Source organism: Saimiri boliviensis, chromosome 17 (genome assembly GCF_048565385.1).
Source record: "Saimiri boliviensis isolate mSaiBol1 chromosome 17, mSaiBol1.pri, whole genome shotgun sequence".
NCBI classification, from domain to species: Eukaryota; Metazoa; Chordata; class Mammalia; order Primates; family Cebidae; genus Saimiri; species Saimiri boliviensis.
In genome coordinates, this window is record NC_133465.1 from 1178150 (window position 1) to 1192923 (window position 14774).

Consider the following 14774-nt stretch of genomic DNA (forward strand, 5'->3'; position numbering starts at 1 on the left):
ACTTTGTTTTGGAGACAGGATCTCACTTTGTTGCCCAGGCTGGAGTGCAGTGGTGCAGTCGTAGCTCACTGTAACCTTGAATTTTTGGACCCCCATCCTCCTTTCCTCCTGCTTCAGCCTCCTGAGTAACTGGGACTAAAGGCTTATGCCACTGCACCTGGCCTTTTTTTTTTTTTTTTTTTTTTTTTTTTTGACAAGACAAGGTCTCACTTAGGTTGCCCAGGCTTGTCCCAAACTCCTGGCCTTAAGTGATCCTCCCCCTTCAGCCTCCCATAGTGCTGGGATTACAGGAGTGAGCCACTGCACCAAGCCCCATAGAACCTTTAAGTTTATATATTGTGTAAACCCATGTGAGGTCAGAAACTTTGTATAGTATATTTTACAACTGTTACTCTTATTCAGCACCTATTCTATGCCAGTCACTATTCTAGAAACTGAGAATATCGTGGCAAATAGAAGACAGGAATTCTTTCCCTGATGGAATTTATATTCTACCACAGATAGGTTATGTGGCATGGGGACAGACAATAAACCAGCACATCAGTACAATGCATAGTATATCAGATGGTAGGGAGGGCAGTAGAAAAAAATAAAAGAAGTATTGGGATATGCAGTCCTGGCGTTGGAGATTGCGTAGTACAATCTTACAAAAATACGTTAGTCATGGAAGACGTATCTGAGAAGATAATATCTGATTAAAGCAAAGACTCAAAGGAGACAGGGTAAGAATCACGGATTTCTGGAGGAAGAGCGTTGTAGACAGAAGAAACAGCAAATGCAAAAACCCATTAAGTAGCAGTGTACCTTCTGTGTGCAAGGAAGGAACAACAGACTCCTGCAGCTGGAATAGAGCTAGCAAGGAGGAGAGTATTAGCACATCAGAGAGGGTGGAGGAGTTGGATTATAGGCAGTTGTAACTTTGAGTTTTGTTCTGAGTGAGAGGGAAAGGTTTGAGCAGAGAAGTATTTATGAGCTGACTTATATTGGCTGCTATGTTGAGCATATACTGGGGAAGCTAAGTGCTCTGAAGGGAAGGTATAGGGGGTTGGGTAGAAGAGTAGTGGAGAGGCAGAGACTGTTAAAGGCTTTGCAGAATCCCTTAGTAGTTACTGAGTTTGGAAGGACGGCAGGAGGTTGTATTTGGAGGTGGAGAGGGAAGATTAAGAGCTGGTTTTATCACAATGAGAGTATCTCACACCAGTTGGAATGGCTGTTATTAAATAGTAAAAAAATAACATGCTGGCGATGTTGTAGAGAAAAACGCAATGCTTAGATGCCATTGGTGGGAGTGGAAGTCTTCAACCCTTGTGGAAGATTGTGGTGATTCCTCAAAGACCTAAAAACAGAAATACCACTTGACCCAGCAGTCCCATTACTGGATATATATCCAAAAGAATGCAAATCATTTTATCATATCATAAAGACACATGTATGTGTATGTTCAGTGTAGCACTGTTCACAATAGCAAACACATGGCATCAACCTAAATGCCCATCAGTGGATAAATGCCCATCCACTGGATAAAGAAAATATGGTACATGTACACCATGGAATACTATGCAGCCATAAAAAAAGAATGAGCTCATGTCTTCTGCAGGAACATGGATGGAGCTGGAGGCTATTATCCTTAGCAACCTAACACAGGAACATAAAACCAAATACCACATGTTCTCACTTACAAGTGGAAGCTAAATGATGCGAAACATGGACACAAAGAAGGGAACACCACACACTGGGGCCCCCCAGAGGATGGAGGGTGGGAAGAGGGAGAGGATCCAGAAAAGTAACTGATGGGTACTGGGCTTAATACTTGGGTGATGAAACAAGCTGTACAAACAAACTCTGATGACACAAGTTTACCTGTGTAACAAGCCTGAACTTGAAATTAAAAAAAGAGTTTGGTTTTAGACATAGTCCTTTTGGGCTGTTAGTTATCCAAGTGAAGATATTAAATAGGCAGTTGGATATATATGTGGTTATTGATTTCCCTCAAGCAAGCTAGGTATGATGTTATAGCTCTTGGAAAATAGTTTAGAAACTTGTCTGGATTATTATCTTCCTCTCTATACCTGTTGGGATAGTGAATTTTTTTTTTTTTTTGAGACGGAGTTTCGCTCTTGTTACCCAGGCTGGAGTGCAATGGCGCGATCTCGGCTCACCGCAACCTCCGCCTCCTGGGTTCAGGCAATTCTCCTGCCTCAGCCTCCTGAGTAGCTAGGATTACAGGCACACGCCACCATGCCCAGCTATTTTTTTTGTATTTTTAGTAGAGACGGGGTTTCACCATGTTGACCAAGATGGTCTCGATCTCTTGACCTTGTGATCCACCCGCCTCGGCCTCCCAAAGTGCTGGGATTACAGGCTTGAGCCACCGCGCCCGGCGGGATAGTGAATTTTTAAATAAGAAAATAAGAAACTGTCTTTCTCTTTTCTTCTCTCCCTCAAACTACAATCAATATCATATTCTTTAAGGCTGATTTAGTTATATTTAAGAGTAATCAGCATCAGTATTGGAATTAAACTGGCTTCATACTGTGTTTTTCCCTTGGCTCTTTTTTAACACCCAAAATATGATTGGCATATCTTTGGAGAACGTAGCATTCTTTGGGTTGTGATCCATTACCTCTGTTACCTTTCTTAGCATGTAGATATTATTTAGTTCAGTGATTTGAAGCCAAAAGAACCCATACATCATCCCATTCCCCCCGACCCATTCCTGCCTCATTGAGAATCAGTGTGCCTAATGAGAGATGTTACTGATGGAATTCTGTTATGTATGTGAATGATGTCGAGGTAGAAAAAAGGTTGAGAAACACAGTGTTTCATTTTTATTTGTTCAACATTTTCCCATTATTTTCATGCAACAAATATTTATCGAGGCAGTCAATATGCTAGTGAAGATAAGAGTCAGCTCCTTCAGTCAAGGAGCTCATTGTATTATAGGTCAGCTGAAGTAAGCCATTATTATATGCTATCATAGAAGCGTATGCATTGGTTGCTATGGGGAGGGGTTAGAGCTTTCTGGGAAGTGTTAATCTTGAACTGAACCTTAAGGTTAAATAGGTATTTTCCAGACAGTAAAGCTCAAGGAAAAGAAAATATTAAGCAGAAAGAACAACATATAAAAAAGGGTACAAGCCGGGCGCGGTGGCTCAAGCCTGTAATCCCGGCACTTTGGGAGGCCGAGGCGGGTGGATCACGAGGTCGAGAGATCAAGACCATCCTGGTCAACATGGTGAAACCCCGTCTCTACTAAAAATACAAAAAACTAGCTGGGCATGGTGGCGCGTGCCTGTAATCCCAGCTACTCAGGAGGCTGAGGCAGGAGAATTGCCTGAACCCAGGAGGCGGAGGTTGCAGTGAGCCGAGATCGCGCCATTGCACTCCAGCCTGGGTAACAAGAGCGAAACTCCGTCTCAAAAAAAAAAAAAAAAAAAAAGGGTACAAAGCTGTGACTTTCAGTGTTTGGGGAATAAGAAGTAATTTTGATGTGGTTGAAGTTCCATGGAAGTAGGCTAGAGAGGTAGGCAGGAGTCAGATCTGAGAAAGCCTATATTCTTGAAATGAACCCAGTTCTAGCCTAGAGTGAAAATTTGAGAACTGCAAAATACAGATTTTAAAAAGCTAATATAAAAGATGAACTGCTTCCCCCAGTGAGTGACCTGTGTTGTCAATCCTATAAAGAGATGATAATTTACGAACGCAGCAGCAAAAGGAATTATTAAGCTAACAATTTGCCTTTTAAAAAATCTCTTTTGATCTCTTTCGATCTCTTTCTTAACATAGTAGTCGTACTACATCTGAGCATGTATGAGATTTCAGATAAGTCTAATGTGATTATCCGTAATTAGGAAGGATTCTGAGTAAAAAGGTAGAACAGGCGATGATAAAAGCAGAATGAATTTTTCTTTTTCTCTGTCTCTCTTGTCTTTTTTTTTTGAGGTGGAGTCTGGCTCTGTAGCCCAGGCTGGAGTGCAGTGGCACGATCTCGGCTCGCTGCAGCCTCTGCCTCCTGGGTTCAAGCGATATTCCCACTTCAGCCTCCTGAGTAGCTGGGACTACAGGCATGTGCCACCATGCCCAGCTAATTCTTAGTAGAGATGGGATTTTGCCATGTTGGCTAGGCTGGTCTCAAAGTCCTGACCTCAGGTGATCCGCCTGCCTTTGCTTTCCAAGGCTTACATGGTGGCTCATGCCTGCTGGGATTATAGGCATGTGCCACCGCACTCAGCCGAATTTTTCTTTTTGAACAAACACTTATTACAGTACTCAAGAGTCAAGGCTGTTCACTGTGCTTTGCAAATATTAACTCATTATCCTCATAACAACCCCATGAATTCAGTACTGTTGTGATCTACATTTTACAGACAGGAAACTGTCAGAGTCAGAATTTGAAATCAGGTGTTCTAGCTCCCAAGTCCATGCTCTGAACCTCTGTATCTGCTGCCCTGATTTGTGGATATCCTAGCTTCTCAGGCAAGTGTTCTACAGAAGTCCCAGGAAAGCCCTTGGGCTATCCCAAAACTCCTGAAATTGTATGCAAAATGTTGTGTGTACGTGTTTCACCAAGAGGGTCAGTGGCTTTCATCTGTTGGTCCAAAAGGTCTACAGTGCAGAACAGTTCAGCACCTCATACCTAGAGGACCTTTTCATGTCTTTTCTGTTGTTAAACAGCTCCTGTTGGCATAAGGATTCTTTTTTTTTTTTTGAGACGGAGTTTCGCTCTTGTTACCCAGGCTGGAGTGCAATGGCGCGATCTCGGCTCACCGCAACCTCCGCCTCCTGGGTTCAAGCAATTCTCCTGCCTCAGCCTCCTGAGTAGCTGGGATTACAGGCACGTACCACCATGCCCAGCTAATTTTTTGTATCTTCAGTAGAGACGGGGTTTCACCATGTTGATCAGGATGGTCTCGATCTCTCGACCTCGTGATCCACCCGCCTCGGCCTCCCAAAGTGCTGGGATTACAGGCTTGAGCCACCGCGCCCGGCGGCATAAGGATTCTTTTGGAAGAACAAGATGTTTACGAACTCATTCAGACTTCTTAGATAACAATGTTCTGTTCTAAATTAATTGCTTATCCAGTTGATCTTCCTGGGAACTTCTTCCCAAATATTTCTGCCAGGTCCCAGATTCAGAGATTGTAATTATTTATATAGGGTAGGGCCTGGCATCTATTGTAAAAAGCCTTTCCAGATGATTCTGATATAAGTCTTCAGTTAAGAACCACTAATATTATCCTCTGGAGGATGGGAATACTATTTTCTGTATCTTTCCTTATATTGCTAATGCTTGGGACATAGTAAACATTAATAAACGTTTGAATGAGTGGCACATTGTGAGATATAACTACTTTATATTCAAAGATAAACACTTGCATTTCACATGAGACCTTTATATGACCCACCATTAGCCTATCCCTATCACCCCAGTTTTCACTTTTTTTTTGAGACAGAGTTTCACTCTTGTTGCCCAGGTTGGAGTTCAGTGGCACGATCTCAGCTCACTGCAACCTCTGCTTCCCAGTTAAAGCGATTCTCCTGCCTCAGCCTCCCAAGTAGCTGGGATTACAGGTGTCTGCCACCATGCTCAGCATTTTTAGTATTGACAGGGTTTCGCCATGTTGGCCAGGCTGGTCTCAAATTCCTGACCTCAGGTGATCTGTCCGCCTTGGCCTCCCAAAGTACTGAGATTACAGGCATGAGCCACCACACCCAGCCATGCTCTAGTACATCCTAAAGAATGTCTTCAGTCTCTTTCCTGAGATTAGTTACTCTGCTTAAATTAACCAGATTTAAGCTTTTTGAGAATCCTATCTCAGCATTTTGGGCATCAGGCCATGTTATATATAGGTCACAAACTCCTGAGCCTGTTAGTTGACAGGTTAAAAGCAAGGAAAATAATTGCATGGACTCTTCTGGGAGAGAGAGCATAATTATGGAAAAGGGAATACAGGCACCATTTAAAGTAAGGAAGATAAGTTGATACTAAATGTAGAAGGACTGGAAGTACTTTAGAAAGAGGATATTTGGATCTCATAGCCACAGTTTTAAGAGGTCAGTATGCTGCTGAAATGTAGACATTTGCCGTAAATGGCAGAAAGTGAGAATAGTCTACTAGACAAGCACTTTTTAACTTTGTTTTTAGAGCATAATGAGATAGAAACAGGTATGGTTACTGATTATAGAACTTGCTCAGATAAATGTTTTCCTACAGTGCTAAGAGCATAGATAGGAAAGTCATTAGTGACAGAAACCAGTGGGAGGTGGTGACTTAGAACAAGTCTCCTCCTACTCTCTTACAGTATATGGGCCTTATAATCTGCTGCTGTGCAATTTGCCGGTTCCTGAAAGTGTATACTAATCAGTGTTGCTGTGAATAAAAGTACTTACTGTAGCTTTTTAAAAAACAGCATGCTCCGAATTAAGCAAGCTATGGTAGAATCATAGTCAAGAAGTTTGTATTGTGAGAAGAAAATTCATTTATTTGCTTGCTTAAAGATTTTTTGTTCTTATAGTCATCAGGTTTACCAATGTTAGATCCAACAAGCTTTTTCCAACCATAAGACCTGGGAAATAAGGTTTATAAAAGAAAGAATTTTAAAACTGATATCTTAAAAAATAAAGAGGTAGCATGGTACTAGTTATTGTGCGGAGAAATAAAAATCAAGATTTAGCATCAGACTTCTGTTTGCATCCTAATTCTGTGTACTAGCTACGTGACTGTGGATGTTAGTCTTTCTAAACCTCAGTTTCATTCATTATCTGTGAAATGGAGGAGAATGTTATCTACTTTGTTTGAGATCATTATAATGAGAGTTAGAAATAATATCATTAGTAGGTAACTTAGTAAGTGGTAGCAGCTACTATTAATCATAGAGACAAAAAAACAACAGCCTAGCTTATTCCTGGTATACAAGTTGTGCCTTGAAGACAGGCCTTTTGGAAGGAGGTCAAGTTGCAGGTTGTCGCGGTTCTGTGCAGTGTTGAGTAAGTAAGGGTGTGCTTTGCAGTCTATGCGCCAGTGTGTCTTGATTTGGGGAGACCTGCACTGACTGAAAGAGGAAGGAAATAGGGAGGCATATTTCTAGACACAGTGCTGTTCTTTCCCTCCTACCTGGCTCCCTACAATGTCCTCATTTTACCTTGTTGCTTTCCTGGCAGGTGGCTGTGAAAAACAATATCGATGTCTTCTACTTCAGCTGCCTCATCCCACTCAATGTGCTTTTTGTAGAAGATGGCAAAATGGGTAAGTACGTTCCTGCCTATCCTGTGGAATATACCTTTGCCCTTCTTCTGCACGTCAGGCAGAGCATAGCCCCAGAAGCACAAGTTATTTTGAGGTTAAAAAAATCGAGTAAGGATATTTTAAAGTTCTTAATAATTGCTCATTATTTATTCTCCTGAGTCACAGTTGTTCTTGCTCTGCCATTGGTCTCTAAATCACGGTGCCCAATACTTGAATAATTCAGTCACCCAGGATACAGAGTAAAATGTTTGGAGACCTAGTAAATATGGATTTGAGTCTCGGCTCTGCCATTTATTTGCTGTGTGACTGGTCAAGGTAATAAACTTTTTGGAATTTCTATTTCCAAATTTACAGTGTAAATAATTTTTATAATTTAATGAGATAATACATGTAAATTTAGCACTTTACTGTGTACTGAATTCATACTGCCTCAAGCTAAGAATTCAGTAATTTGTAATAAACCATCAGTACTCCCGATGTGTCTATTGACATTTCTCTCTTCCCTTATTTATGAACCGCAATCTAATAAAAACTGGCTTACAGTGGTGCATATTAAACTATGTTGGCACTAAATTGATTTGATTCTCACAATAGCCCTTTGGGTAGGCAGGACAGATGTAATTATAGATGAAGAAATTAAGGCTCAGAAAGGTCATAAGTCACCAAAATAGGAAAACAAGGGAGCCAAAATGAAACCCTGGATGTAGACTCTTTTCCAGTGTATCTTAGTGTTATCGAGGAGGGATTACTTGAACTGGATTATAGCACTTTTGCCGAGCTCAGAATTGCCTCCAGTCCCAGCCTGCTGTTAGCTATATTGCAAGGACGAGCATGACAAAGGAACAATGATGCTAGGCATCAGAAATCGGAATACTGACAGATTATACACATCCATCCTTCCCCTCTGCTTCCCCGTACAGAGCGCCAGGTCTTTCTTGCAACATGGAAGGATATTCCCAATGAAAATGAACTTCAGTTTCAGATTAAGGAATGTCATTTAAATGCTGGTGAGTAATGTACTCTAAATTTCATTTTCATCTTAGGAAATCAAATTAGATATTTGAGATTTTGATCTTTCTTTTGCCTACCCTTCTATCCTCCCCTGTATCCACTATGTTTCTAGTGAATATATATGGTAGAGGCATTACTTTGCAAACCCCTGTTTAAAAACATGGTATGTTTTGATATAGGTACTAGAGTACTTACAAGCTAACAGATTTAGGCAACAAACTAGAATCGACCCATCTACCCAATTCTTCACTATGTAAAGATGTGTTAGTTCTATTACTTAAACATCCTAATAATCAAAAACTGAAGTGGCACTTGAGAGTATTCACTCCCCTAGTAAATCAAAAGACCATTTCTTCTTTTATATCAATCTTTGGTATTAGAGGAAGGGTGGCTGTCTTTCTGGGATTCTGTACTTAGAACACTGTTTTTATAATTAAACAATGTATCATAGTTAATGAAAGCCTAGTTGGGCCAGGCATGGTGGCTGGACCAGTAATCCCAGCACTTTGGGAGGTCGAGATGGAAGGATCTCTTGAGGCCAGTTCAAGACCAGCCTGGGCAACATAGTGAGATCCCATCTCTATAAAAGAAAAAAATGCCTAGTTGGTAACCTTTTAGTATACTGCCCTGTGCCAGCTTTCATCTGATGACACTAACCTCTTTAATCACCATTAAAAAGCTCCAGGCCCTTTTGTAGTTTACTTTATTACAGTAAAGGAACATAAAAGGGGTATCCCAAGAAGAGAAACAATAGCAGCTATTAGTCCCTTGGGCTTTGTTTCTCTGAAATATTCCTCAGGAATGAAAGGAGCCCTAAGCTATTCGGAGTCCTGCGTTTGTTTCACTGTTTCTCTCTCTCTCTCTCTCCCCCTCTCTCTCCTTCCTTCTCTCTCTCTCTCTCTCTCTCTCTCTCTCTCTGTTTCTTTCTTTCTCTCTTTTGAGGCTAGTACAAGGCTTTGTGAATTTGAATGGAAGTGAGCTCTGGTGCTTGCTCAGCACGTCCTCTCCCTCGCTGACCCCTCGTTTGCTCACGCACACATTGGTGGTTCTCCCAAGGGTTTTCCAGCACGTCGCCATCCTCCCATCGCAGCTGGAGCACAGCACTGGGAGGCAACGCAGCAGTACGGAAAGCAAAAAACAAAATAATGCCTTCTCATTCCAGCTTTTTGTTTTTAATTTTAGTATTTTATGGCTCTGTGTCATATTCATCTTTTCAGATGAATCTTATAGGGCTTTTGAAATCCAATATCATAGTGATCAGCTTCTTCCTGTGATACTTCTTTTAAATGTGATGCTCCTATAGGCCCTCTCTGAGACATTCAGGAGACTGGAGCTCTCCTGAAACCCTCAGAATAAGACATTCAAACAGACATCTTTGCATATAGAAACTTCAGACAGATGTTTGACTCTGATAATAATTGTTTCACATCTCTGGAGCTCTTGGAGAGGTGTTTGAAGCAGAGTCTTCTGTAATTTCCATCATAATAATCAATTGGTTTGATTAATTCAATAGTTAATTGATTTTTTTTTCATTTTATGCCATATTCTAAGAATATGACAGTGTCATTTCTCCGTCACTTTGAGGCCCACTGGTAAGTTTCCATGAACCTCATTTGATGAGAACGGGAGGTTGGACAGCTTTCCACAGTATAAGCTGTTCTTCAGGAAGCCGTCAGGTGAAGAATCCTCAGTGGCTAGTGGCTAGCGGCAAGAACCCGGGTGGATCCTGTTAGAGGAGTCGCCTCTGTACCCAGCTAGGAAGAGACCAGGCCCGATTATAGTCACCTTTGTGGGAGTTGGTCCAGTGGTTTTTCCCTTAAGAAAAAGGGTTCTGTTATCAATGAAAGTTTAAAAAATACAGCATACGCTAGGCTTCATCTAGAAATTGCCATTGCATGTTAGCAGAAATGGCATTGCATGCCATTGCATCTTTTAGGTACTAGAGTACTTTAGTACTCTAGTACCTAAAAGTTCTGAGAAGCTACACTGAAGAAACCTATTTAATTCAGTGTTAACTGAACTTACTTGACTTTGGAATTTAAAATTACAGAATGCCTATTATTAACATCATGTGGACCACGAGTGTTCCTTGAAGATGATCTGGAAAACACCCTCCAATAGGGTAGAGATAGACCAGAGTGATTGGAAAGCAGGTTTGGTTTCAGACATGTTCAGTATGAAAGGGACATGATTGTTTAAAAAAGAAAATAGAAGTTTGGGTGACTGAGAGCTTTGGTCTGTCAAAATAACAGAATGAAAAAATCCCCCTGCTGTGGAGTTTTGAACCCTTACTGCACCTTGGCATGTTTTTGTAATCTTGTCAAATAGGAAGTGTCTGGCATTTCTTCTAGTGGGGCTGTGCCCTTTGATGTCGTTTCTCAGCAAATTCAGTTTTGATCAATTCTGTCATGGCCTCACACCAATCGCCGCATGCTTTAGGTGCTCCAAATACCAGTGAATCAGATTGTAGTGATACACTGCTCTGTGGCCATGCCACACATGAAACATAGGAGAAAACAGACATTTCATTTTCTCCCAAAGTCCAAGGCCATCATTTTCCCACATTAAATCACTGCTAGCCTTGCAAGGCTACTTCCTGCAACTGATCCTTTCCAGCTCTTCCTTTGGGTCCACCCCCAGGTCTGGAGTGCCCTGGCCTTTACATTTCTTTCCAGTCTCAAGGGCTCTATTAACATGAACGTTTTCAGCTTTAGTGCCTTCTGATTCAACACGCTGGGTCTAGCTGAGAGCTAAAAATACCATCCTTTCCAGCTGATCTGCCCTAATCACATTAGCACCAACACTTTAAATAGCTTTTCTGTGCTAGCATAGACGTTTGACAGATGGAACTAACACTCTGAAGGCTACAGGAAGTCATAGGCTTAAAGGACTTACCAACTTAGCACTGAGCTTTACTTTGCTCTTTCATCTCCTTCTAGAGAATAAAGAAAGAGACCCTCTTCCCAAGTCTTAATAATCAGCTTTTAATTGGAAAGCATATGATGGCAGTTCTTAAGATGCCACTAGTTGTGTAAGTGCACCTTTCTGTGTGAGCACCTGTCATTGTGTTAGCACCTTTCTGATCTAACTAGAAAGTGTGAGATCAGAAAGGTGCTAACAGGACTCCCTCCTTTCTAGCACTGATCGTTTCTGTGGGTGTTGGACATCTGTATGAATCTGTTTCGCATCTTACCATTACAGCTGCATTTGGGGTTAATATGTATCTGGGACTACTATCTTAAGTACACAAGAAGTAGTTGCATCTCCAATCATATCTGGAAAGGAATCTTTGTGACAAACAGTTCAACAAACCCATTTTTTAAGTTAAATGTTTGTAATATAGCGCCGGGCGCGGTGGCTCAAGCCTGTAATCCCAGCACTTTGGGAGGCTGAGGCGGGCGGATCACGAGGTCAAGAGATCGAGACCATCCTGGTCAACATGGTGAAACCCCGTCTCTACTAAAAATACAAAAAATTAGCTGGGCATGGTGGCGCGTGCCTGTAATCCCAGCTACTCAGGAGGCTGAGGCGGGAGAATTGCCTGAACCCAGGAGGCGGAGGTTGCGGTGAGCCGAGATCGCGCCATTGCACTCCAGCCTGGGTAACAAGAGCAAAACTCCGTCTAAAAAAAAAAAAAAAAAAAAAAAAAAAAAAAAAAAAAATGTTTATAATATTAAGAAAAGCTCAGAGACTTAATATACCTGTTTTCATTAGTTAGGTACTATAATGAGAGACAAGTACCTGTTCCAGCATGGGGGCTAGGTAAAGGTGAATTCTGTTTCATTGTTTTGTTGTGGCTTTCCCCAGCCTTTGGAATATTTCAAAAATGGAAACTCTCTTCCAGCTAACACCTAATATAGTTTGGTTGCTTAAATGGTAAAAAGCGTTCTTTTCAGCAGTCATAGTGGTTTTGAGCTTGCTAATAAATACCACAGCACGGCCTCAGATGTAAATTCCCCCATCCCACTCTCTGATATGAATACCTTCTTCACCCTTACTGCTGTCAGAGGATGTATGACCTTACCTAAAGTACAAAGGTAAAGGAAGGAAAATCACATCCATACCTTCAAAGAGTTCAGGCCCCAGATCCAAAATGCCAAATTTTTGGAAGGATACCAATGAACCATAGAAATTTTATCTTGGCTGGGCTCAGTGGCTCACACGTGTAATCTCACACTTTGGGAGGCTCAGGCAGGAGGATAATGTGAGCCTGGGAGGTTGAGACTGCAGTGAGCCCTGATCACGCCACTGCACTCCAGTCTGGGCAACAAAGATCCTGTTGAGAGAGAGAGAGAGAAAAAAAAAAAAAAAAGCAAGGAAGGAAAAAGAAAAGAAATCATATCTTGAAGGAAGTGTAACTATATTTGACCATCTTTTTTTATTCTATGCTTTGGGATAAATCTCAGTGTCTTATGCCTCAGATGATATCATCAGCACACACTGAAACAACATTATATTACATTCTCATTCTCAGAGTCTCACAACTGTAAGATTCCGTCGTGTTTCCCAGAATGTCAACATGTGTTTAAAAAAACTTAAAAACTGTATGTCTTGTCAAGAATTCTATCCCAGTCTGGCTGGGAAGCCTCCTTGTATCTGGTTCCACTTGGCCATTCTTAATCATAGTTAGCAGAATCTGATCATTCTGCAATCTGTAAATCTTCAGACTCAAACCTAACATCCAAAATGTATAAAAACCAAATCATACATACTGATGTTATGAAACCCTCTCTCTGTTTAGTCTTCTGATAAAAATCACAGTACAGTCATTCATTAGGAACAAGAGTCAGCTTGCTGACCAGAATGCTTCCAAATGTATTAAAGTTACATTCATCCAGCTTGCTCATTCTTCCTGGCTGTTTGCCATGTTTTCTAATTCTAGAAAAGTGTGTGTGTATGTGTGTGTGTGTGTGTGTGTGTGTGTGTATGTATGAAAGAGAGAATGTTTCTTAGCCTGTCATCTTTTACATAGGTGGTGAAATAATCGAGACTATTTCATGATTATTTCTGTAGGAATCTGGGCCTTGCCACATATATACTCTCGAATGTATTTGTGCCTGTGCAACAAGGTGGCTGTTCAACAAAGGCTCCTACTTTGTGTGTTTTTGGGTTTCCTGGGAAATGGGCAAGAGCCTTGAAAGTTAAGAATGATTTTTACAACTTAAAGCAAGCCCCTCTGTGTTCAAGGCAATCCTGTCAAAAAGCATTAGCCAAACTCTAGCTGCTGATGTTGCCTAGCAACCTAGTCAAAGCTGCAAGAGCACTTCATTGTGGGAACCAGGGTGGCAGCCAGAACTGCCTCATCCCCCACAAGGTGATTAAAGGGCATATTGAGGCCCCTTCTTCCAGCAGTATTGCATATAAGTACCCTGAGATATATTTTTTGACTCCTCAAATAGAGCCATTTCTTAAGGTATAACTACTCTACTTGTGTCAGTGAAAAGCTTAGAAATAAAAGGAGAAAAGCTAAGTAATAACTAAGTGTGGTAAAAAATGTCTTATGAAAGGAACATTACTGCCTTGTCTACTGAGCTATCAGTGGTTTGAATGCGGGAGAAAGACATCAGGGTGAGAACTACCTACAAAAGTAGTTCACATCTATGTTTGTGGTATTATGTCAATATTGGCATCTCCAACACCTATCAGAAGCTTATTCAGCAGATATTGATGACAGGTACCTGTTGTATCCCAGATAATGAGGGAAGTACAGTGCTGAAAAACTCCAAGATTCCTTTGCTCAGAGACCTTACCATTTAAAAAGGTAGAAAGACCATTCATCATGGCAACCTTTTCTCGGAGAGCACAATAGAATAGGACAGATTTTTATGTGGGGAGAATTTAGTTCTTGAGGTAGGCACGAGTAATTTGAATGCTCTCTTCAGAAATGAATATAATAAATAGTCAACAAAGAAGCAGTGCTTGTCATCTCTATTCTTAAAAGTTTCTCTTTTTCTGATACAACAACATCTCATGAAGAGAAAAATAATCTTTTATTCTGGAATGTTGTCTTTTCGAAGCTGTAGTCATAAGAGCCAGAACACCAACCCATTCTTACTCTGAGTTGGTGACTATGAAAGCTTCTGTCCTGACCAGCAGCAACCCCTGGAGTTTTAGGACCTAGCAGCAGTCACCTCTGCACAGCTTCAGTCATTCTCAAAGTCTGTGGTTGAGACAGTTTGTTTCATTATTATTTTCAAAGCATAGTATTCCCTAAAGGCTTAAGAAATTATTGTTTCCTGCTTTGAAAACAAACAAACAAAATCTTAAATATCTAGATTAATAAATTTGTTTTGCAGTTGACTTCTACAGCTCTGGGCCCTTGCCGATCCCGGCGGTTGAGGCCCCGGTGGCTCACAATGAAGTAGTGGTGACTTGGGAAGTAACACTCTGGATGTGGCCATCAGTCTTGTGTCCCCATTGATCTGGAGCCGCCATCCAGAAATGACTACTAACATGACAGTCACTGCGACATACCCACACACTCATTTCTTTGTCCTCTTCAGAATCTTTTTTTACC

The 14774-nt window shown here is 41.2% G+C and overlaps 1 protein-coding gene across 4 annotated transcripts in view; it reads left to right on the forward strand.

Moving 5' to 3' along the window:
- Window positions 1-14774, forward strand: part of AP2B1 (adaptor related protein complex 2 subunit beta 1) — a 130759-nt gene that overhangs the window by 108568 nt on the left and 7417 nt on the right. For all 4 annotated transcript variants that reach the window (XM_003929040.4, XM_010339660.3, XM_003929041.4 and 1 more), the window contains 2 exons: window positions 7162-7246; window positions 8167-8253. In XM_003929040.4, coding sequence (XP_003929089.2) covers window positions 7162-7246; window positions 8167-8253 — 172 coding nt within the window. The remainder of the gene's footprint in view (window positions 1-7161; window positions 7247-8166; window positions 8254-14774) is intronic.